A 26,161-nucleotide genomic window follows, 5' to 3' on the forward strand; every position below is an offset into this window, starting at 1 on the left:
TGGTATGAGGAGAGAAGGAAATACATAAAAGGAAACTACTTGGAGTTTAATTAATATAGACTACTTAAGAGATGAGCGCAAAAACTAGGAATTCCTTGTATAAGCAAATACATCACCATGGTGGTTTTTAAATGCAAGAATAGCGATCAGGCACTATGGTGCATAGTTGCATACTACAGAATATGATAAACTCTTCAGTATTTGTTAAGCCCACTACTGTTTTCCTTGTATTCCACTGTACTGGCAGCTCTTAATTTATAGCCTTCACATGCCTTCTTCCTTTTGATTTATTTTTTTAGGTTCGGCACAAAGTGTCTGATCAGGTAATGGCTTTAAAGATGAACACACTAAGCAGCAACAGAGCAAACATGCTGAAAGAAGTCCAGCTCATGAACAGGCTTTCACACCCCAACATATTAAAGTAAGAGAATTGGCTCACGTATGTGCTTGTACTTGTCTGGGGGTCTACAAATAAAACATTTATTTCTGACCTTAATTCTCCCCCCCCCCTTTTCTGGCTGTGGAAAGAGGCTTGAAATCGTATTCAATTAGTATCGAAAGTTCAGAAATCAAAGAGTCTTTGTCCTTTCCCTTTAATTCCTAATCCCCTTCTGTTTACCCATGTTATTCCTTGTTTCTTTCTACCCTCCTGCAAAATGTTTAATCTGCAATTGGTCCAGTATGCAAACTGAACAGTTGTGTGCACATTTATATACTGTAAATGTATAAACCATTTTCACAGAGGAGGATTGGTTTGCATGTATTTATTATCTATGCTACGCTCAAGATCTTTGGTTGGATGAGCTTGAAATAAACGGAAAGGATTATCTATGCTAATAAGAAAAACATTGTTTAAATGTATGCAGAAAGTCTTGCATTGGTATTGCATGCCATGGAAAATCAGGCTGAACGCAATGATTGTTAACCTAAAAATCATAAATAAAAACTGAGCATTAATTTAAACGTTGAGTTCTTAAGAAAAGCTCTGTGGTATCAGACCAGTGATCCATCTGCTTCATATTGTCAACCAGAAATCCCTTGAAGACCTAAAAGCAGATTTTAAAAGTCCAAGTCTCCATTTTTTTGTTTTCAACAACTTGTTTTGAAAGAAACGTTGTTTCTAACATGGAGGTTGCACTTAGCTGCATCAATAACTATTAGGCTATTTGTGTAATCCCCTTTTAGAACCGTCTAAACTAGCTGGCATCCCCAGTCTTGAGAAGTTGAATCCTGTGAGCTAATTATTAATTTTGTGAAGTACTGTTTTTGTCTGTCCTGAATATTGACCATCATCCTCAATGGATACCCCTTAGTTCTAGTATTGTGGTAGAAGACATAGTTCTTTATCAACATTTTCCAACCATGAATCTCTGTGTATGTGTGTTCCCTTCTTAGTCATCTTGTTTCTGATTTGTGCATCAATAACTGTTTCTCATGGAGACTCTTCGATTATTTGATTTGCTTCTTCTGTATCCTTTTCAGCTCTATAATATCCTTTTAGATGGGTGGTCAGCACTGTACATAGTATTCTAAATAGTTCTATACAAGATACTGGCTGTTTTATTTTTTATCTTTCCCGAATGACCCCTGGCATAAAATTTGTCTTTTATCACTGCTGATGCACACTAATTTAACAGTTTCATTGACTTTTGTACCACAACCCCTAGATCTATCTTTCTGATCAGTGAAAGAGTTCACACCCTCTCAGTAGCTCAAGACTGTGAAACCCAGGGACTTAATAGAGATCTGGGATTCCTGTCTCATTACCAATGCTGATTTCTCCAATGCTACTACCACACCAATCACGCCTGCTAATGTAATTTACTTGTTTTACATTGCCATTGTGTGTCTGATTCTCTTAACTCTACTTAAGGATAGATGGAATCACTTTCTAGCTGTATCTGAAGAAGTGAGCTGTGACTCACAAAAGCTCACACCCTGCCAGAAATTTTGTTAATCTTTAAGGTGATACTGGACTCCTACTCCTCTCAGTATATATATATAAAGTTAGGAATTTCTTGCCCTGATGTGCGTCAACTTACTCTAACTTGCACTGAGGCAACAACATAGCAAACGAGGCTGTCTACCTAGTTTAGAGAAAACCTCTTGGAGCTCTTCAACTGCTTTGGTTTTCAGCACCCTGAATAATGTGGTGTCATCTGTAAATTTGGCTGTTTCACCGTTCATCCCTGATTCCAAAGTAAATAGAACTGGTCCTGATACTCGTTCCTGGGGATCCCCAGTATTTGCTTGCTTCTGTAGTGGACAGTGTTCACTTTTCTCCATCCTTTGCTTCTAATCCACAAAAGGATTTTCATCTTTTCCTGTGACTATTGAACTTGCGCAGGAGAGATGTTGACAAAAGACCTTTGTCAAAAGCTTTTTGGAAATTCAGATATATTATATTGATTGGCTCTCCTTTTGTCCACATGCACTTGAAATTCCAAAAGGTGGTAGAGACAGGCTTTTCAGAAGCCATGCAGATTCTTCCTTATTAAGACTTGTTGTTCTATATCCTTAATATTTCTATTTTTAGTAACACTTTTTACCAAGTTACCTAGAACTATTGTTGGTTAGACTGATCTGTAATTTCCTAAAGGTAAAGGTCCCCTGTGCAAGCACTGGGTCATTCCGGATGCATGGGGTGACGTCACATCCCGACGTTTTCTAGGCAGACTTTGTTTGCGGGGTGGTTTGCCAGTGCCTTCCCCAGTCATCTCCCCTTTACCCCCAGCAAGCTGGGTACTCATTTTACCAACTTCAGAAGGATGGAAGGCTGAGTCAACCTTGAGCTGGCTACCTGAAACCAGCTTCCGTTGGGATCGAACTCAGGTCGTGAGCAGAGCTTTTGACTGCAGTACTGTAGCTTACCACTCTGCTCCACGGGGTAGGTAATTTCCTACATTCCTTTTAAAAAATTTAACATCACATTTACTACTTCAATCCTCTGGAAGAAAGACAATATCACATTTGACCTCTTTGAAAACTTTCAAGTATGTCATCTGGACTGAATGACATTAGCTTTTAGTTTGTCAGTTACCCTTGTAATTTCATCTTGCCACCTCTCTGTGACTTAGATGTTCATCTGCCCTCCTGCAAAACAGCAATTACAGCACAGATCAGTTTTAGTATCTTCCATAGTGAAGGCAAGACAAAGAATTAATCCAGCTTTGTTGCATTTGCTCTTTCCTTCTTCAGTCCTTTCACTCCTTTTACCATCAAATAGCCCAACTGCCTCAATGGCTGCTTCTGATGTAGCTAAAGAAATTCTTACTGATTACTTGAATGTTTTTAGCAATATGCTCCTCCAATTCACCTTTTCTGTCTTGCTGATAAAAGAAAGACTTCTTGTATTTAATGGCTTCCTCAGTGCTGCTTACCTTTGAGTCCAATAGCACTTTAGAGACCAAAAAGAGTTCCAGGGTGTAAGCTCTCAAGAGTTAAAGCTCCCTTCATCAGATACAGTAGAGTTGAAGTGTAGATCTGAGTCCTTTTATCCTACTCAGAAGATGGGAGGGGTGTTGTAAAGAATGCTTGTAAAGGATGTAAAGGTACCATGTAATCAGCTTGATTAGAGCAGAGGGATTAGAGCATAGGATTTTTATTTCACTACAGATGCTAATTTCTGCCCCCAAGCATTTCCCCTCTGCTCTAATCAAGCTGATTACAATATACATTGTACCTTTGCATCCTTTACAAGCATTCTTTACAACACCCCTCCTGCCTTCTGATTAGGATAAAAGGACTTAGATCCACACTTCTGTTGTACTGTGCATGAGAGCTACGGGCATGACTTTTCTTGCTAAGTGACCTTAAATGCCAGCGTGGTGAAGTGGCTAGGAGCGGTGGACTCTTATCTGGTGAACCGGGTTGGTTTCTCCACTCCTAGACATGAAGCCAGCTGGGTGAACTTGGGCTAATCACAGCTCTCTCTGAACTCTCTCAGGCCCACCTACCTCACAAGGTGCTGTTGTGGGGAGAGGAAGGGAAGGAAATTTGATTCTCCTTTAAAAAGGTAGAGAAAGTCAGCATATAAAAACCAACTCTTCTTCTTCTTATGTGACATGTGCAGAAAACCAATCCTGGCCTTACTGACTGATTCCTATCAGTGTATTAAAATCAGGCACTTCCACATTACCTTAGAAGTAAAATCTAGCACTAAGTATTCCAGGATAGTTTAGGGATAGACTTGATGTTACAGCAGCCACAAGTCTGACCTATGGCTGCCAATGCCACTTTAGAGAAAAATTTGGCCATATGAAAATACTGTGAAGGCTCAATCCTGATCCCATGGCCATTGCAGCTCTTGAAAAGGTGCTGAAGAGAGGGGCACAAGATCGCCTGGCCCCACCACACTAAGGATCCAGTCCTTGCAGCATTTTAAAATGGCCAGATTTTTCTCTAAAATGGAATTGATGGGTGCATTTGTACATTAACTGTTGCCACACAAGCATAAAATTTACAGGATGTGCTTCAACCACAGCTGTTCCGTTTTTGGACACTGAGGTATACATTGTTAAAAATTCCGAATTGGGGGTACGTCCCTACAAAAAGAACATAGACAGAAATGCATTATTAAATTAAAGTTCATTCCATCCTTCACATTTGAAGAATAGTCTACCATATAGTCAGTTCATCAGACTTAAACGGAATTCTACTGAAGAAAGGGATTTTCAGACAGCTGCAAGAAATTTATCACAGTCATTAGTAGCGAAGGGATATCCACAAAGAATAATAAATAATGCACTTAATAAAGTACAACATACTGAATGTCAGCAGATATTAGCTAATAAAGTCAAAGTAACAGACAAATCACTCACCTTCTCTCTGGAGTACACACATTTGGCACCAGCCATAAAGAAAATCATTTATAACAATTGGCATATTTTAAATACTGTCCCAGGTTGTAGACAAATGCCAAGAATAGGTTTAAGAAAAACGAAAGCCCTTAAGGATCAGTTAATAAGATCAGACTTTAGGATGCCAGTGTACCCACAACCAATAGTTACTGGTCATTATCGCTGTGGACGCTGTGTCAATTGTTCTCTGTCCCTTCCTGTTAAAGAATTTGTTTGTACCCAAACAGGCTTTCAATTTGTTCTCAGATCATTCACCAATTGTGACTCGAAAAGAGTGATTTATATTATGAAATGTTCCTGCAATTTGATTTATGTAGGTAAGACCTCAAAATCACTAAAATATAGAATTGGTGAGCACCGGTCCAGAATTTGAAACCAAGTCCAGGAAGCACCAATGGTCCCACATTTTTTGGAGAAGGGGCATAGGGACATTGATATGCAATTTTTTGCAATTTGGCAACTACATAAAAGTGTAAACACCAATGCAGAAAGAATTCTGTGCCAGCAGGAGGCTAAGTTCATTCACCTATTCAAATCTGTCCATCCATATGGAATGAATTCTGCCTTGGATCTGTCTAGTTACATATAATTATTCAAAAATGTTCTCCATAAAAAATTCTCCAAAAATGAATTTTCTAGCATGTAGGTTTTCTTTAGAATAATAAGTAGGGAGTAGTGAAATATAAATTATTCTAGCATACAGGTTATTTTAAAATAATAGGTAGGGAATAGTGGAATAAAAGTATTGAAGAAAAATCACTATGGATACTTATGGAATGAATTCTGCCTTAGACCTGTTTAGTTACAAACAACAGTCCTCCTTAAAAATGTGTTAAAATCTTTAAAAAGAATGTAAAATGTCCTTTCAAAAAATTCCTCTAGAAATGATTTCTCTAGCTTGTAGGTTTATTTTAGACTAGTAGGTATACAGTAGTGAAACAAAAGTTTTAAAAGTATGTAGGTTCATTTAAGAACAATGATAGCGAGTAGTGTAATATAAGTTTTGAAGAATAAAAGTGGAATACAAGTATTGAAGAAAAATCACTATGGATACTTATAGAATGAATTCTGCCTTAGACCTGTTTAGTTATAAACAACAGTCCTCCTTACAAATGGTTAAAAATCCTTAAAAACATTTTAAAATGTCCTTTCAATTCCTCTGTAAATGATTTCTCTAGCTTGTAGGTTTATTTTAGAGTAGTAGGTATATAGTAGTGAAACAAAAGTTTTTCAAGTATGTAGGTTCATTTAAGAACAATAGATTGGGAGTAGTGTAATATAAGTTTTGAAGAATACCTTCCATGGATACTTTCCACATACTGAAGGGAGATCACATTGACAACACTTGGTAATGAGCAAACTCTTATATCATAGTCATACCTTGGGCTTGTGAATTAATGGACCTAAGAGTCAAATATCATGAACTGCAAGGTTGCGGTTGGGTGAGTAGACAACCTTTCTGTATTAGTTTTATTGTTCTACTATTGTAAATGGGGATGTGTATATTATTCTATATTATTGCCATTATAGATAAAATGGAATATATAGTCTGAAGAAGCCATCGAAACTAGATAGAACTGGAATCTTGCCATAAAGGGGCTTTTGCCCAAGTATTTAGAAATGCATAGCTGGTTCTAGCAGCAATATTTCTAAAAAGGCGTGTGTCTGATTGGCCAGCAACGGTCAGCTGATCACAGAAGCAAGTGCATCTCCTTGACAAGTGCATCTTCTTGGTGTTTTGCGGCACGTAGGATCCACGCAGCTGGAAGAAATCTGTCCTTGGCAAATCACACAATAATACAGTGGATTACAACACTATTGGAAGTTTGGTCCACAGGACTATATGGAACTTTGACAACATAGGATCTCACTAGGAGTAGGGGAATCTTTGTGCGTGTATATGTTGTCCAATAGTCTTGCAAATAGTAAAACAGTCATCTTGCTATTGTTTACATCACCCACTGTTTCATTATTCTGTATGAAGGATTATCTGGTTTCTATTGTATAATTAAGAGTAGTAAAATTGCATATAAATTAATCAATGGTTGCGTACTGATATTCTTACTTTAGTGGGGTTTTTGCACAACCTTCCTTCAGTACGCTCTAGTTTGTTTGAGAATTCCAGTGTAAACAGGCCATACTGCACATAGGACAGACTGTTGGGACGTTGCCTCTTCATATGTGAATTAGGCTCAGATTTGAAAGGAGTAACAGCCAGAAACTTGTATGTATGCTTGTCAAATTCAGGTTGAATTCCTCTGTGTGTGATAAAATATATTTGCCTTTTTTGGTTAGTTTTTAAATCCTGTTTTCTCCAAACACAAGTACAGGAGAAGCAGTTACAATCCAGTATAATCTTTGTAGCCCTCTTACCTGAGGAGTTTTAATACATTCTTGTCAACATCTGCTGCACACATTCTGTCTTCTTGTATTGGATTCCCAACCCCGTGTTTGCCTGAGCCTTAATGTGGGATTGGCATGCATTCATATGAACAGAGGCATGCAACAGCAAACTGTAGTTTAGGGGGTCACTGTCTTGGGAAAACTGTGTATGTACTTGGACTGCACAAAGACTAGTAGAATAATTTGGTGTGCTGGTGTCACATTTGGAGCTGAAGCAGGAATGGGCTTTTTTCAGATCTTATTTGTGTTATTGAATACATAATAAAATAGGTTTAACACATTTACTTTGGAAATGCTTTAAAAATTGTTGTTATATTGTTTCTACATTGTAATGGCTTATGGTCTTATTCTATAGACTTGCTTGCTTACTTTAGAAATGCTGATAAGATGGCCTTAGTCCATAGTTTCTGCTCTCACACAGGAATTACTGCATATGAAGAATAACTCATAGTGGAGAGAAATGTATTGTCAGGTGTAGGATTGGTTCATTTTGCTAATGAGGGTCTTAGCTCTCTGATCTGTTGCATGTAAGATCATTTCCTTTGAAATAATTGGATATGCCTACAAGTCATTATGTAATTGACCAGACATGTAACATAAGCATCATGGTATATAGTTTTTCATGTATGATTGTAAGTGCTGTAACCAATTCACTACCTGGATGCTCTGCAATTTTGTTCTGTTTTATGGTAGAATTTCTTACATTGGATAAGACTATTGCATTTTTCTATTATCAAAAATAGATTTTTCTGAGTTGTAAAAGGCTTAATTCCTTTTAATTCCTTAATTCCTACAATTTTGGCATTAATTGTGGTGATTTTGCTTGCCTCCAAACCATCTGTTAGGTAAGCAAACAGTAAGGATCATTCAGTTTTATTCAAAAACAACTTATTTTAATTGATAGCATGAGTTTCTTGCATCACTAACAGCTTTTTTTAAAACACAGGTTTCCTCAATGTAAATGAGCTCTTTCTCTGAGAGTCTGTTCTATAGAGTTTCACTGGCATATTTCACATGGTCTTGACTTTTGCCATGGTGTACATTTGAATTCTGCATACACCACAAAAGTCCCCGAGTACATCATTGCCCTATAGCAAATGTTAAACATGCCTTCTTCCTCAGTGATCAAACTACAAGGTACAGATCAAATGTATTTTTCTAATTCATATTCTAAGATTTTGCATTTATGAGATAAAATTACAAATAGTCAAATTATTTGCCTTGTATAGTATATAGAAGCCATGGGTTGGATCCAGACTAAATCTGTATTTTCTACTGATTCCCTTTTCTCTCTGCAGACCCCCCTTTTTTATTCCTCAGGGCCCCCATCACAAGCAGCATTTTGTGGAGATCAGTGGAAGAGGGGAGGCAGGAGGGTTCCAATCTGCTGTTAGAAAATTTAATCTAGATCTAGCCCCATGTCTAGAGAGAATTAAATCCTTAAGGGAATAGGTTCTTTATTGGTGTTTGTTAGTGCCTTTGGCTGAAAAATCTGTGTGTGTGTGTGGGAGTTCTCTCTCTCACACATACACATATTCAGGTGTGGTAATTCAGGAGGCCAATGCATTTTTTAAAAACAGATTTTATCTTTATGCCCACACTGGCTGTGACAGCCCTCTGAGTATTAGACCATATTACCCATAGGACTTATTAGCTTCAAAATGATCAAGATAATGACATCTAATAAATGCATTTATCTAATACATGCATTTATGACCATGAAAATGTGAAGGACAGGGCTTGTTAATACCTCAAGAGTTTACATGCTGTTACAAATAGGCAGATACTTTTGCTGTATTGTCAAATACATTTGTCTGTATGAAAGAGCTGGAGGAAAAATCAAGTAGTTTGCTATTTTTGTGGAGAAGCATTATATTTTATGTTTCTGTGGCATCTAAAATATTGGGGGGGTGAAATATCATAGGGTAAGCTCTTCAGATGTCCTAAATACTGGCTTGAAAGTTGATAATGTGTAAGTGTCTCAATTTTAAAAAGTTGTTTTCTCCCTTTTTTAGGTTTATGGGCGTCTGTGTACATCAAGGACAACTGCATGCACTTACTGAGGTAAGTACAAGCTAATTGTGGCATGTCCTCTTTGGACTAAATTACCTGTAATCATACTAAAAAATATTTGTTTCACCCATGCAGACTAGTAGTTTTTGTTTTGATTTCACAACCATCATTACCCTACTAGAATGTATAAAGTAATGTATGTATTAAGAGCATGTAAGTATTCAAGTAATTAATTCCTATAATATAGTAGATGGATGAAATTTCTTGGCACAGTGAATTAATGGGGACATAAGAGATTCTCCTGACAACCTACTCCCTGGCTGAAAACTAAGTTATGTAAACTCTTGTAGTTTAACCTAGGTTAAATTATTTTGCAGCATCCAAAAGGGTGCAGATATGTTCATGTGATCATCATCATTCTTCTTTGTTCTCTAATGGGGATCCAACACACCTTACACAAAATATACTTTTGAACAAATTTAGATAAAATACAGTGTAAAAAAACAGCCACAGGACAAAAAGTAGAGAAGACACAAGACATCTGGGGTTAGTGTCCACCAGGTTAATTTATCTGGCCAAGGCCACAGGCTGTGATCCATGGGCTCAGAGCCAAGGACCACAAGCCCTTAGGCTTGTTCTCAAGGGCTTGTGCTCCCAATCATGCCCAGACTATAAATACCTGCAGCAGGAGAGAGAAAAGCACTCAGCTGGCAGCCATCCTCCCTCCATTCTCGCTCCTGCAGATCACCTAAAACTAGCACATGAATAAGGATTATTGTGTTCATATGTCTTGGACTTCACATCTGTGGCTTTTAGCTTGTTTAGGATAAGGAATCTGTACCTTCTGGCAAAATGGTACATGTGGGTTCCTGTGACATCCTATACACAAAATAATAAAGGAACTGTTACAAAGGTGTTAGAAGAATTTGGAAATTTTTATAATGCATCTTCTGCTTGTGTTCTGTAGCCATGCCAGAAAGCAACACATGGACCATTACAGGCTTCCATTTCCATGCACACTTGGAAGTCCTGTTAAGGAGGAGATGGGTTTTTGTTTGAAGAAAAGTTAAGCACATACGGCCTTTTGTTGGGAAAGGGAAAATTAGAAGCAACCAGCTTCACTTTATGTTGTTGGAAAGTAGTGTTGGAAAATTAACCAGATGTACAGCAATCAGTGAGTGTGTTTAAAAAAAAATCAAAATGAAATTGATAATTGTAGTATAGTTCAGAATTTTCCACATTATAATGTTGAAGATGTCATCGTGAAATTCTGAAGAGTAGCCAAGGTACTCTGTAGCCACACAAGAAAGTGTTAGGAGTAGTATTGTAGGCCACAATGACACATGACAGTCACATATATGTTCTGTTTCCCACCCGTGCCATTTTTTCCAAAACTTCCCTGGGGTCAGAAAGCACTGCTGGAAAGAGGAGAACATGGGAAAGATCTGCCATCCTTTCCTCCAAGGATCCAACCCGCTGCTTTGTGTGGACTTTACCTGTGCACGTGAACATTCTCCTGCAAACTTTTTTTATCCATGGTCCTTTACACAAGTTGCACTTTGAGGTGCCTGGCATGAAGGGAGGAAGGAGTTGGGAGGACATCATGTGAGAACAAGCTGCATTCATGCCTGTCATGGATCAGTAAAAGTTTGTTTTGACATCTGAATACAGGCTATGTTTTGGTCTGTTCTTGTTCCTTTTCTGTGAACACTATGGCCTTTCTGCATAATCTTTTTTTAATACAGAAAATGTAGGTGTATTCATTGTTAGGGTCCATACTGACATTTAGAGATATATTCATGTAGCAGGTATTTCATATTTTGTACTTGTGAGATGAGGCTTCTCTTGGCTAGTGCAGCCACTTTGACTTCCACATAAACTGCCATGCACAAGATGTCAGGTACACCCATTGGTGACATTGTGTGATACGTTTAAGCTTGGCTCCATAAGGTTGTTCCATTTTTGTTAACTATTCACTCCTAAAAATGTATATCTAACGTCTTTACAGTTGCCTGCTGTACAAAGTTAATGAGTTTCTCCTTCCAGTTTCTTCTGCTGGTGAAGGAGACTTTTCCCACACAATTGTGACAGAAATGTCACTTCCACTGGAGGAAGCTTTTGTGTTGGAAAAAGTCTCCTTGTATCCTCAGTGTTGGAATATTTATCCAGGCTGTGTTAGTCTGTCTGTAGCAGTAGAAAAGAGCAAGAGTCCAGTAGCACCTTAAAGACTAACAGAATTTCTGACAGGGTATGAGCTTTTGTGAGCTGTAAGTAGAAGTGAGGTGTAACTCAACGAAAGCTCATAGCCTGCCAGAAATTTTGTTAGGCTTTAAGGTGCTATTGGACTCTTGCTCTTTTCTATTAGTTCTTGAACTCCCATTTCTTTCTCATCAAATAGTCTTGTGGTGGAGTGTTTCTTCTAAGGACCAAGTCATTTCTGATTTCCTTTCTCCATCCTTTCAGAGATCTTTTGAGAGCATCATATTTAAAAAGTGGGGATTTGAATCTTGGGTCTCCTAGATTCTAATCTAACCGCTACACCACAGTGGCTCTTGTGACTTAGGATATGGGATGAAATTGACAAGCAGCTTTCCTACTCAGAAATTCTCGTTTATTTGGGAAAATTAAGTATCAGGTACCCACAAAACTCTGAAAGAGTGGAGAAATCCTGCGATGACTTAGTTCCTTGGCAGGGGGTATCACCAAAAGATAAGGCTGTGATGAATGACTGAGTATAGGGATTTAGCATCCACAAATTCCAAGTTATTTTCTCCCTTTACCTGTACAGATTGTCTGGCCTCTAGGTGATAAAAATGATAAATTATGTCAGTGTCACCACAATTTTGCCTTCATTTCAAGGAGCAGCAGAAACAATGGTGTGGGAGCTTTTATGGTGAAAGTGGGGAGCAGGCAAAGTTTCACCCAGCTGCAGTAAAGAGCAGAGTGGTTTGTTTGTATTTTTCCCCTTCTTTCCTTTAAGTGGAAGCAATGACTGCAGGAGATTCTTTTTACAGAAAAGGGAGGACTGGTTGACCCCCCCTGCACACACACACACACACAAACTCTGAAGTGGTGGCAGGTGTTCATGTTGGGAGGGGTGGTAGGTGAAGTTTCCCCAGCACAGCTATCCCTTCTGAAGGAGAGCCATTGTGTGAAAACTACGTATTGCACTATTCGTACTGAATCCGGCTGCAGCTTGTACAGTGTTAGCAAAAAAGAAATAACTTCTTTGTTGTCGTCTGTAAGCACTGTGATAGAAAAGTTATGTTGCAGTAACTGCATACTGTGAAACTGTTTTTTGGCCTGGAAGTTGATTCAGATATTCATTAGTGAAGCCTCTTGAGACTTTAATGCATATTTCATGCACTTATTTTTAGTAACTGCCAAGGCCTTTTGAGAAACTTGAACTGAGCTTGGCACTTGGTCTGCACAAACAGAGGGTGTATTTCTCTTTCTTTTATATGTGAAGGTTTACCCGGGGTGTGTAACTTTTTTGACAGTGTGTATCTTGAACATGAATTTGTATTTTTAAAACATATTTAAGTTGAAGCCGTGAATTTAAACTTGCTGAATGTTTCTCAACTTCTTACATTGGCTAAATGACATCTTAAAGTGGCTAAATGACATCTTAAAGTGGCAAAACCATCAAAAGCTACATGGTAATGAAACTAAAACGAAGGCTCTGTCTAAATTCAGCAGTGTCACAATCATAACAGTAGGCCAAAGTACCTCTGTTTAAAGAGGACCATCACATCAGATTACAGTTCTGTACTGAAATCACTCCCTTTCTGCTCACACTATGTGAACAAGCAAAGGCCTGATTCATCTGCATGGCTTCTATGCAGGCACACATTGGGGACTGCGCAGGCGCAGGCCAGCCACGGATAAGATTTGTCAGCTTCTAGCAAAATCTAAAAAGAGAGTGCTCCCCCTTCTCTTGGGGCATGAAATCTCCCGCCCACCGGTCACATGACCCAAGGGGGAGGGAGCACTCTTCCCTCCAGTTCTCTTTCTGCTGCCATGGAGAGAGAACGTGTTAGCTTCGTCTCTAGCCATGGAGCCCAAGAAAGCTCCACTTTTCAAAAAATGTACCTCTTGTGGTATCAAGATGTGGAAGACTGATCATCACCTTGAATGTCTCCTTTGTTTGGGAGAAGGCCACATTTCTGCAGCTTGCAAACGTTGCTCCAAACTCACCAACAAGGCCCTGAGGGTTCGGTCGACTTGCCTGCTCTCTCACCTCTACAAAGAGTCTCTGCATCCGCGGGGTCAATCTGCTGAGCCTGGTACTTCGACCGGTAAGCCACAGTCCGAAGCGGGACCCCCAACTAAGAAACCCAAGAAGGGTGGCCCTTCTAAGAAACCCTCATCAGTCATTGTTCGTCCGGCAAAGTTTACTGCTCCGGATTCCCAAGATGGCCGCAGCTCTTCGCGCCATGCTTCCCGCTCCAGATCACCTTGGCGCCGATCGCCTTCGCGTTCACCGAAGTCTCTTTGACGCCGATCACCCTCATCATCTCGACGCTGATCTCAGGCCAAGTCGTCTCATCCCTCGTCGTCGCTCGCTTCCGATGTAGCTGCGCAGCAGCCCATTACTATCAAGGATTTGCCTCCTCATTCCCTGGCTAACCCCTCGGTTCCGTGTCCGAGCAGGGCCCAGGAAGATTTGGCTGAGTTCAAACAGCACCTCCTTCATCTCTACAAAGATGTGCCTCCAGTGCTTACAAAGTCCCCACAGCCTGGCGATAAGGGGCCTCAGCCGGAATCTGCAGAGCTCCAGGAAGGTGCCATTCAGCCACCCCCTCCTGTGAGCCCCCAACGAGACTCTCAACGGTCATTCGAAAAGACCCAAGTAGAGTCGCCGAAAGGTTCATCCCATCTCGAACCTGGTCAACGGCCTCGGCGTTTATCGACTTCTCGATGCCATTCTCGAAGTCCGGCTTCGTCCAGATGCAGTCGGCGTCGGTCTACTTTGCGCCGTCGCCGCCCTTCCCGTCGGAGCTGATCCTCTTCTCGAAGTCATTCTGCCCTTCGAAGTCGATCCGTCTCCCGCAGACGCCGGTCGTCCTCTCGTCGGAGCCGTTCTTCTCGTCGGAGCCGATCCCATCGTCGGAGCCGTTCGTCTTGTCGGAGCCGATCCTATCATCAAAGCTGATCCGTTCATCGTTGGCGCCGATCTACTTCTCACCGCTCCCAATCTCGCCGGTCTTCATCCAAACAGTCAATCTCCGGACATAGCAGTTCACTTTGCTCACATGGTCCAGATGTTCACACTCGTCGTTCATCATCCAAACAGTTAATCACTGAACATAGCCATTCACTTCGTTCACGCAGCCCTGTCATTCAGAGGCACCGTTCCTCCTCTAGGAGCCGGTCTCCCTCCCGTCGGCGCCGGGATGCTTCTCGACGCTGATACCCGACTCCATCAGTTTACTCGGGTTCTTCGGTTCGTCGTCACCGTCGCTCCCATTCACGCTTGCCTTCCGAGGGCTCTTGTCGGCGTCGACACACGCCGTCTCGCCATCCTGATGACAGATCCAAAGATTCCGTCCATGCAAGGCAAGCGCCGCTTCGCAAGCCTCCTTTATCCGGGTCTCCTTCCATGTCAAGGGACACTGATCATTCCGAGTATGACGCCTCCTTCTCTCCTGGTTCAGATGAGGATGAGCAATCCCGCGCTTCAGTTCCCTCTCCCGAGGACATTGTCGGGAACTCTAAACCGGTTTCTCCTAAGGGAGATGTTCGCTTATACGCGGAACAACTAATCCGCATGGCGAAGGCTCTTAAAATTGAGTTTAAACGAGGATTCCGGTCCGATAGATGATATTATGGATATCCTCCATAGCCCTGATGTAGGCCCTTTATCAGCACCCTCCACTTAATTCCGTCATAGTGGAGGCCTTGCCTGGTAAATATAGGTCAGGAGCACATTCCTCTCCGCAGGATAGAGAAGGTCGTAAACTAGCTACCCTTGCTAGAAAAATTTACACTTCTAGTGCGGTAGGCCTCCGCATTTCCAACTTCCTTGCTGTCATGGCCAGATATCAATACTCCCTTTGGGATCGCGTATCCCCTCAAATTTTCGTCCTTCCTGATGACCAGCGTCCTTCGGCGGTAGCCATTCAGTCAGAAGGCATGTCTTTAGCAAGACAGCAGCTCACCGCAGCACGCCACGTGGCGAATTCGTCCAGTAAAGCCATTGCGTCCGCCATAGTTATTCGCAGACACACTTGGCTACGTCAATCTGCGCTCCCCTATGATACTAGATCACGTATCGAGGACCTTCCGTTTGAAGGGACGTCCTTGTTCAGCAACCAAACGAATACCTTCCTGGATCGCTTGAAAAAGAATAAAACAAATGCAAAGTCCCTAGGGATTACCCCTCAGGCGCCCGACTTTAAGCGGCGTTACTTTGGCCAGCAAGCCAACCAGCCTTCCCGCCCATACCGTTTTCAGGGTTCTTTCACACAACCGTCATTTCGCCCATCCTTTCCTCGCCCTCAAAACAAAAGGAAGCTCCAAAACAAACCTAGGGTCCACAAAGGCCCCAGAGGGTCTCCGGCCTGTTTTAATAAGCCAAAACAGGCATGACTAGATGTGTCCATTTGCTTTCTTGATCGCCTGCCTGCTTTTTTCCATGCTTGGTTTTCAATTAGCAACGATGTCTGGGTTCTGAAAATAATAAATGTCGGTTACTTCATAGTTTGATATGTTACCTCCATATAGGCGGTTGGGCCGTGCTCCAACACCGGCCCCTGACCTACTTGTTCAAGAGGTTGACAGTCTCCTCTCCAAGGGGGCTATTGCAGAGGTTACATCTTCTGACCAGAACCGCTGGTTTTACTCCCACTTTTTTCTTGTGGATAAAAAGGGGGGGAAGCGCCCTATCCTGGATCTCCAGGACCTTAATGCCTTTATTAGGACCAGAAAATTCCATATGCTCACGCTACCGGAAGTGCTTCCCCTCCTGGACAGGCATATGTGGTTCGTAGTGCTAGATCTCTGCGATGCTTACTTCCACATCGCAAATCACACAAAGTGTCGCCAATACCTGAGATTTGAATGTAACAGAAAATGTTACCAGTACAATGTGTTACCATTCGGCTTGTCTACGGCCCCCAGGACCTTTACAAAGTGCCTTGCAATTGTGGTGGCTTACGTTGCCCTGAAGGGTTGTGTAATATTTCCCTACCTCGACGATTGGTTAATCGTGGGTCCATCTCAGTCAGAGTTGGCCACTCAAGTCGATTTAGTCCTTTCAGTCCTTAACAACCTGGGTCTTTTAGTTAATTTCTCCAAGTCCAAACTTGTCCCTGCACAAGTGCAGACCTTCATTGGAGCGCGTTTGGATGCTGAGCAAGCCCTGTACAAAGAGGTCGCGCCATTCAAAAACTGGTGGCTAGGTTCACTAGGAAACGTTTTCAAACGTATCATATACAGCAGTTGCCACACTCTCTCTTTTTAGATTTTGCTAGAAGCTGACAAATCTTATCCGTGGCTGGCCTGCGCCTGCGCAGTCCCCAATGTGTGTCTGCATAGAAGATCCACCAGATGAACAACAGTTACAGGTAAGTGAAACTCTGTTTTTATGGGGTATAACGTAGATCCAGCAAGTCTGGTTTCTGTTGAAGTTAACATACCTAATAAGAAAGATATAAACAGTTGTAAATTCTCTTTTGGTTGTGAAACACTTGAGCTTTCCATTTTGCTTTTGTACATTTGTAAGGTACAAAATGAATTAGAACACCTCAAATTAAGTCCTGGTTTGCTTTGTACCTGAATTTTGTTTGTTGTTAAAGGGCTGGAATAATCAGAGCTAGCACAGATGAGCCCCTGGTATTGCTCTATCTTGATAGTATTTTTACTTGAAACAACAGATCCCCATGTTATATTATAAACTTTTTCAAATTCTATGCTGCAGGGGCGTTATTCAAGAAACAAATCCAAACGCTCTTACATATTAATATCTAGCTGGATCTTATTTGGCTTCTGGCACAGGGTTTACAAATATGAAGATCATACTTTTGTACAGTTAAATTTCTACTTGTACCTACAGATAAAAATCTGTTTGTTGGTACTAGCCAACAAAGACGAGGGTTTTGTTATTGCTGTTGTTTTTTTAAAAATAGGATAATGAGAAGAAGATTCTTAATCCACCAAAATGTTTTTACATGTTCGATCCATACTTGATGGATGAATGGGGGAGTGGGCTTTCTGCAGGCAGAAATAGTCATGTTTCTAGTTTTTCCTTTGCCTTCCCTTTTTAAAAGTTTGGACCATGGCACACCATAGTACAAGAGTGAGCTACCTGACCTGCAAAGAGAGGATTTATAGGGGATTTAAATGACTATACTTCAATGCAAGTATGAAGAAGCTTCTGGATTCACTCAGCCAGTTTCCTTAGAAGGCCAGCTGTCAGGGAACAACATCAGAATGAGTCCTTGTCCTTCCTACCCTAATTCTGGGGTGTTTTATTGCCTCTGGATGTGAATATTTCCTTTAATCATCACGAAAAATATCTATTAATGGATCTATCCTCCATGAATTTGTCTAATCCCTTTTTAAAACCATCCATGGTAGTGGCCGTCGCTACATCCACTGACAGTAAATTCCACTGTTCATGTATTTCTTAAATGAAGAAGTACTTCCTTTTGTCTGTACTGTCTATCAGCTTCATTGAGTGGCCCCGAATTCCAGTATTATGCAAGAAGGAGAAAAAGTTCTCTATATCCATTTTCTCCATTACATTCATAATTTTATTAACCTCTGCGTTGTTCCATCCCATAGTGATCTCTACTCTAAACTTCAAAGCCCAACTCTTTAGCTTTTCCTTGTAGGACAGGTGTTCTAGCCCCTTAATCATCTTAGTTGCCATCTTCTATTATATCTTTTTTGAAATATGCCAATCAGACTTGTATGCAGTATTCCAAGTGAGTCTGCATCCTCATAGATCTATACAAGGGCATTACAGTATTGGACATTTTATTTTCAATGTATTTTCATAATGCTCAGCACGGAGCTTGCCCTTTTTGACCACTGCCACAGTCTGAGTCAACATTTTCATCGAAGTATCATTACAACCCCAGAACCCCTTCCCCTTTTAGTCACTGCCATTTCACACTCCATCCTCTTAGATCTCTTCATAGTCCACTTTGGTTTTCACCATCCTGAATAATTTGGTATCATTAGTAAACTCGCTGTTAAACTGTTCACCCTAATTCCAGATCATTTACAAACAAATTAAACAGTGATGGCCCTAATATCAGTTCTTATGGGACTTGACTGCTTGTTTCCCTTTATTGTGAGAACTGCCCATTTATTTTGTATTCCCTACTTCTTGTTCAACCAACTTATAATAGATAAAAGCAGAGCTTTTTATATAAAAAGTGCCAGTACTCATACATAAGGTTGTGCCAATTTCCACCAATTTTCCCCCTCCCTCTGCAAATGCACACTAGGCTAATCCTAAGGGTCCACTCTCTCTTTCTCTGGCTGATTAGGGCAGGCCAGCACACAACAGAGCCCTTTAAAAAAATATCCAGTTCTCAGTACTGGTGAGTGTGTGCGTGTGTGTATTAAGTGCCATCAAGTTTCTTCCAACCTATAGTGAGCTTATGAATTAATGTCCTCCAAACCATCCTATTGTTATCAGCCTTGCTCAGGTCTTGCAAACTGAGGGCCGTGGCTTCCTTTATTGAGTCAATCCATTTTCAAGCCGCCTTGTTGCCACTTTTTGAAGAGAGCCATAACTAACCCTCCCATGACAGAAAAATACCTCAAGATGATAACAAGCTGTGGAAAACGACCTCTCTCTACGGCAGCAAAGAGAGAACTGAGGGTTGTGTTCTCTCCCTGTCTCCATCACATGACCGTTTAGGCGGGAAAAGCCCAGGCTCAGGTGCAAGATGGAGGGGCACTCAACAAACATTTGAAAATCCAAAAATTTAGAATGCTATTCCTATGTATTGCCTCTGCTGGGTGAAGGGGTGTTGTTTGCGGTCCTTGATCTCAAGGATGTGTGCTTCTCGATTCATCAGGCATAAATGTGGTGGCCATCTTTATGAATACACAGTCCTGCCATTCAGTCTGGCCACAGCCATAAGAACATTTATTTAATATGTGTCAGTAGTAGTGGCCTATCTGAGGCTACAAGGCTACTCTATATTTCCATATTTGGATGTCTGGCTTTATGTGGGTCAATTGCTAGAGGCTTTGTCACAGCAACTATCTTTAGCTTTACAGACCTTAGAGGATCTAGGATTCATGATCATTCGTAAGAAGTCACACCTTGTTCCTATGCAAAGGATTGAGTTCATTGGGGTCCAACTAGACTCCATGTCTGACAGGGCATACTTACCTTGACAGAAGGTTTGGGTTATTCAATCCTTAGTTGCCTCTTTTTTCTCAGGTTTCAAAAAGCAGTTTGTATACAGAAATTACTGGCCCTGATGTCCTCAATAACGGCAGCAGTGGAATATACATACATGCAACCAATGAAGAATTGATTTTTATGCAAGTTCAGAATGAACATTGACCCCTAATGGCTCAAACTTTCTGTACCTGGGAACATCATTAGGTCCCTAGAATGGTAGGCTAAGGACAATAATCTACATTAAGGAGTACATTTAAGGAGTCTTACCCATGAGCTAGAGATGTTCACAGATGCCTGTTTAGGAGGATGGGGAATGCATATCAATCATTTGTGTATAAGAGGTCGTTGGTCAGAGATTGAATCTAGATTGCACATTAATGTACTGAAACTTAGAGCTATTAGATATGCTCTTGCCTCTTTTGTAGCCATACTCCAAGGAAAATGACTGCTCTTGGCTGCAGACAACATGACAGCCAAGATTTACATCAACAAGCAGGGCGGCACAGGTTTGCTGTCACTGCAGAGAGGAAGATTGTATTTGGCAATGGGCCATCCATCATCGTGTCATTTTGCACCAAGCACTCCAGTTCCCCCAACTTGGCTCAGAGGCTCCTAGCATTGACAGAGAGACACCTAGACCTTGTTTCCCCTTCCAGGGATCTTTCCTTCATACACCTCTTTGGTTTCCTCACATGGGCATCGTTTACCACCCTACTATTATAAGTTCTAGTTTGCTCCCATGAATATTACCTTGAATATTTACCCCATCCCTTAGGGGTGAATCGTCCTGAACGTAAAGTTCTCCAGCTCCTGTTGGCTGTCCCCAAGGACTTAGTTTAAAAGCTACTCTGCAGCATTTTTTGTATTAAGTGCCAGCGGCCTATAGTTCCCTTTCAGTTCCAAGTGAAACCTACCTCTCTTAAACAGGTTTGGCTCATCCCAGAAAGTTTTTTGATGCTCAACAGATCTAAACGTTTCTTCCTGACACAGTTCATTTATGCATTGATAGCCATAACCTCTGCCTGAATAGCTGGCCCTGCACATGGAACAGGTAGCAATTCTGAGAATGCTATCTTCTGAAGTCTTGGGCTTTAACCTTCTGCCCAGTAACCTAATTGTCTCCTCTAGGAGTACACAACTAAATTTACCGATGTCATTTGTGGCAGCCTGACCAACACTTCTGATTTGTCCCCCGCACCAACTGCCAGCTTATATAGACAATATGTGATGTCCACAACCTTTGCACCAGGCAGGCAAGGTATTATGCTATCAAGACACCTATCACATTTCTAATCGCCCCCCTCCCCCACTCACAAAAAGTTGAGTCTCCGACCCAAGCAGGAAGCAGCTCTCTAATAACCCCGCCACATTTCGCCTATCCGCAAGGGCAGGAATAGCAGACCCGAATTCCCATCACGTTCTCACAAGCCCCCTTCTTAGTAGGGGAAACTTTTTATTTTTTTATTTTGTCTCCTGGGACGCACCCACCCTTTTGGGCTGCCTCATGCTCGAAACTGCAGTTTTCTCTTCGCGGTGGGGGAGCTTTATCATGACCGAATCTTGGGGGAGGGGCCATGGCTCAGTGGTAGAGCCTCTGCTTGGCGTCCCAGGTTCAATCCCCGGCATCTCCAGTTAAAAAGGGACCAGGCGAGTAGGTGATGTGAAAGACCTCAGCCTGAGACCCTGGATAGCCATGGAGAGGGGCCCTGGCTCAGTGGCAGAGCATATGCTTGGCATGCAGACGGTCCCAGGTTCAATCCCCGGCCTCTCCAGTTAAAAAGAGACCAAGCAGGCATCACAAGTAGGTGATGTGAAAGACCTCTGCCTGAGACCCTGGACAGCCACTGCCGGTCTGAGTAAACAATAATGACTTTGATGAACCGAGGGGCTGATTCAGTATAAGGCAGCTTCATGCGTTCGTGTGTTCAGGAGCTCACCTCTCCCCAACCCCAGAGTGGTATGTTCTGCATGAGAGGATTTAAGTTCATAATCTGAGGAAGGGGTTCATACCAAGAGGTCGTCGTCATCCCCCTGCCTGATGAACCACAAGTGGCACTCTTTTCTCCTTATTTGTTTTCATTATCATAGTTTGCCATGATATCCAACTGTGGTAAACTGTGATTAGCTCTTGGCCTCTACAAACTTTTTAAAACCATGGCTTGAAGTAGATCTGGAGGCAACCACTAATCATAGATTGCCAACCTGGATGTCATGGCAAACTGTAATTAATGAAAAGCAGAAAGTGGAGGAAAGAATCTATGGTACAAGAGGGAAGAAACAAATGACCAATGTGCATACCTGCAGGGGCACTCCTAACGGCCAAACTATGATTTGATGTTACATGTGAACTAAGCTGATGAACCTTCTTGACTCAACATAGCTTTATATGTGATCAAGAGAAATTGCTTCCAGAGTAGTTGTAGGCAGCATTAATTTCTTCTGGCTACAGGGCTCACTCTGTTTATTGTCTTGGCATTGAGCATATTCCTTCAACCACAACATCTTGCATGCAAAGAGTGCTAAAAGAATTCTACCTAGGTGTCTAAAACTTGGTTAGGTAAAATCTATGAACATTCAGGCACATGCCTTAACTTTGTGCATGAATTGTTTCCATTTGGGGAAATTTGCCTTTTAGAACTTTAATTTGGGCAGCTGTTGTATCCACCCTGTTTCTGGAAGTTACTGTTACTCCAGAAGCTTGTGAGCGGACCAAAAGACTACTCTGATCTCTTGTGAATCCCAACACACCACTTTTGAATTGCTGCAGTTCTGAAAGCTCACATGGCTGTAATAGCTATGATCTGGATAACATAAAGTGCTTTTGTCTTATTAGCTGCATGCATGTTGCAGTGTGCTTGTCTCCCTTGTCTAGTTCTCATCACAGACATTGGGGCTAATAAAAATAAGTGTTAACACTCTTACTACTTAAAATCTTGCCTTGGTAGTAATCTGACATTTATTCTACCATGCATTGAACAGCTGCTGCATGAGAGGTTGCCACATGATTCCATGTCTCACCGGAATGTTTAAAAATACACACAGATAATGTTTAAATGGTTGTGGACTCTCAGTCCTACAGTTTTTACGTTTGTTGACTCATAGTGTGCTTTTATATTTCACCCAGGGCTAGTTTTTACATTAAAACCAGTGAATGTCTTTTCCCACGTGATCACCTTCTTACAGAGGATAGCATGGAACAATCTCAGTGAGAGGCTATGCAGTATGCAGGTAGTGATTAGCATCCATTTTTGTGGGGGGGGGAGTTTGAGGGAGGTGATTGGTCGTGCCTTTAGTTGGCATCCTGAGCTGCTTGGGGCCTCATGGTCATGGTTGCTGCAATGGGGAGGCACCTTTTTGGCTCAATGGGCACCTATGGGCTGTGCCGCGTGTTTTGTTGGCATGACTTTGCACCTTTGTCAGGGGGTGTTCCCAGGCTAAAAGGGTTTAGGATGCAGACAAACTCCGGCCATGCCCCATGATCTCCTGATGCCAACTCAGAGGCTTGCGCCTGAGTTGCACCAGCATGCAGCCTCAGCGGAGTTGCACCAGCGGCTGAGAGTGGCGCTGGGGTCCTGCACCAGCATAACTGGCCATTATCAGAGATACGCTGGCATAAGGGTCAGTTAGCTTCCTGGGCCTATTTGGGGGGCCCCCTTAGGATTGTGCTGTAGGTAGCAGATATCTAATTACCTTTCATCCAGGATTCTTGATCATAGGCAACTGTGTGCTGGTGAGAGGAAATATAGTTTTTTTTCCGGAAAAGAAGTAAACACACTGTTTCAGTGTTTTGAGGGATGCTTTCTTCTAGATTCATGTAGTGTTCAGTGTGTAAGGAGACTGGACCTTGCTTTTTTCTCATGTGTTAACATCATGAATAGATAAGGTTAAATTGGGGTCGTAATGAACAGAGCACTCTGAAACCACACGAACAATAGGCATGAAATTGGATGCAGTTGCAAAAGGTCTCAATTTTCCATGCATGCTGGGTTTGGTACAGAAGGATGTTACTAGTTTCTGCATAATGCAGTTGAAGCAACTCTGCTCTTAATGTGGCAAATGTGTTTGTTGTATTATACTGTCATTTCCTGTAAAAGTATGGAGGGGAAAGGGGACACTTGAAACTGTGTAAGAGGGAAATGCAATGCACCAGTGTTCATAAAAAATAACTGTATTGATACCAAGAAACGTCTGCTATCCAATTGCCTTTATATGTGCAATCATAGAGTTGATAAAGCTCAACACAAAATTGCAACAGCTGATAATAGCAAGATCAAGGTAATTCTTCCTTTGAAAGTAACTTTTCTGTTTTGAATAGATTCAGTAGCCTGATTCAGACACAACACGATATGAGTGCTCTCTTCCTCACACCTCTTGTTCCTCCTCATGTGTTGCAGCTCCTACCTTTCCTGTTTCAAGGCAACATTGAAGACATGGTTTGCAGTCCTAATTTGTAGCTCACAAGTAAAGGCAGACTGCCTTAAACCAGGAAGGGGGAAGAGTCAATCCAGTATCAATTTGTAAACAAATTGTTATTTTTTTCCCAGTGGGTACCAGTTTTTTTCATGAACTTCCACAGACTAACAAGATGTTGTTTGGTAAAACTCATCAGTAACATTGGAGGCTTCATGTATCAGTCTTTTCATTACTTTCTCAAATGTGCTTCAAGGGTCTAAAATTCTGACTATTTCTTTAAGTTACCTCCTATTTATTTTTACAAATGTGATGAGAGAGAAGTGTGCACTACTTACCAGAGAAAGAATAACAAAATCAGACCTTCATGTAATAGTAAGTGCCATATTGGGAACCATCCCATAATGGAAATCTCACCAGTTCTTAAATTGTAAGGATTTGACCTTATGCTGCACTGCCAAAAATAACTCTTTAAAGCATTTGTCAAAGCTGTTTAAACAATTCCAGCTGTTCATGTACAAGATTTAATTAATTGAGCATAACACAGAAAAAAAAAACTAGTGTATCAACAATAGTTCTTGGAAAAACACATAATTCTTGTGGTTTATTATAATGATAAGGAAAATTCCAGACTCCTGTGAGCGTTTTTAGGGGGTTGAAGGATCTGTCTGAACAAGTTAGATAACTACTTTATATAAAGGACCTTGATTGGGTGATTGATGTAAAAGATGGACTTGATTTGCAAGTGTTTAAGTACTGAGCAAAGAGGGTTTTTTCTTTTTAAACCAAGGATTAGAGTAGGGGTGTTGAACTCATTTGTCATGAGGGCCAGATATGACATAAATGTCACTTGGTCGGGCCATTTGTACAATAAAATTTAATGCCAGTTATCAGAGATATAAACTTTATAGAAGACACAGGCAAAGCCAATTAATTATTGTTTACTTTACAATCATGCTTAAAACAATACTGTTAAATAAAAGAAAATACTGTAAGAATGTTATTGTTTTAAGCATGTTTGTATTTTAAGTAAAAATAATATAATTAATTGGCTTTGCCTGTGTCTTCTATGAAGTTTTTATCTCAGGTCCCTGCATTAAATTTTTTAAAATTTTAAACTGGGATAGGGGTGGTTGCCATGGCTAGCGAGCCCGCAGCAAACTTGCCAGCCCAGATCTGGACTAGGGGAGGGGTGGCTGCTTTTGCTGGTGAGTCCGCAGCCCTTACCCAGTCCAGAAAGACAGGGAGAAAGAGGGGGGGGAGTGGGAGAGAGACAAAAAGAGAGAAAGAGAGAGAAAGCAAGAGGGAGAAAGAAAGAGAAAAAATGGAGAGAGAAAGAGGGAGAGAAACAAAGTGAGAGGAGAAAAAGAGGGGGGGGAGAGAAAGAGGGATGGGAGAGGGTTGCTGGCTGGGCTTGTGGGACTGGTGCAGCCCTGGGAAGCCCAGAAAGGGATGGGGAATGATTGACAGTTAGTATCTGCCCCCCCCCCAGGCTGCTGCAGCCCTGGGAAGCTCAGAAAGGGAGGGAGAGTGGTGGGGGGGCTGGCTGCCTCGGCTTCCGGGCCAGAGAAAAGCTTTCCATGGGTCTCATCTTTTACATCCCTGGATTAGAGAAATTCATGGGCAGGGAAAAGACCCCATTAGAAAACACAGTATAGAATAAATAAGGAATCGGTGGGGGGAGAGATATTTTCCTTCAACTCTGTATTCAGTAGCACCAACCTTTTTGTCCACATTGCCCAATTTGGCTTTCACAATTAGCTTAAATCATTTTGATGTACTGCATTTCTCCCCACACAGTTTCAGGTACCCTGCAATAACCCCTGTGGTCCTGTTTTCCTCCCCTTTTCCATCTATTGTTATCTAACACATTTAAGAACTTGTATCCTGGCTGTATTAGGTTCCCTATTGTGAGTGTGTGTGTCCAAACGCATTGTCCACATTTTACATGTAAGCTATGAGATAGTCTGGTACATACCCATCAAAGCAGTTTGCCATGTAGACTTATTGGTATGTGTCCCAGCATTTGGCGTATGGGTTGTATCCATTATTAACTTGTATTCAGCTTTATAAGTGATTAAGCAACTCAGATGAGAATGTGTGG

General features: G+C 41.5%; 1 protein-coding gene across 2 annotated transcripts in view; it reads left to right on the forward strand.

Annotated features, from left to right (window-relative positions):
• Nucleotides 1–26,161, forward strand: part of TESK2 (testis associated actin remodelling kinase 2) — a 64,528-nt gene that overhangs the window by 12,296 nt on the left and 26,071 nt on the right. Inside the window, exons 2-3 of one of the 2 annotated variants that reach the window (XM_056845216.1) lie at nt 300–421; nt 9,278–9,326. In XM_056845216.1, coding sequence (XP_056701194.1) covers nt 300–421; nt 9,278–9,326 — 171 coding nt within the window. The remainder of the gene's footprint in view (nt 1–299; nt 422–9,277; nt 9,327–26,161) is intronic. The other variant, XM_056845217.1, reaches the window with a different exon arrangement.

This window comes from Euleptes europaea, chromosome 2, assembly GCF_029931775.1.
Source record: "Euleptes europaea isolate rEulEur1 chromosome 2, rEulEur1.hap1, whole genome shotgun sequence".
Classification (NCBI taxonomy): domain Eukaryota; kingdom Metazoa; phylum Chordata; class Lepidosauria; order Squamata; family Sphaerodactylidae; genus Euleptes; species Euleptes europaea.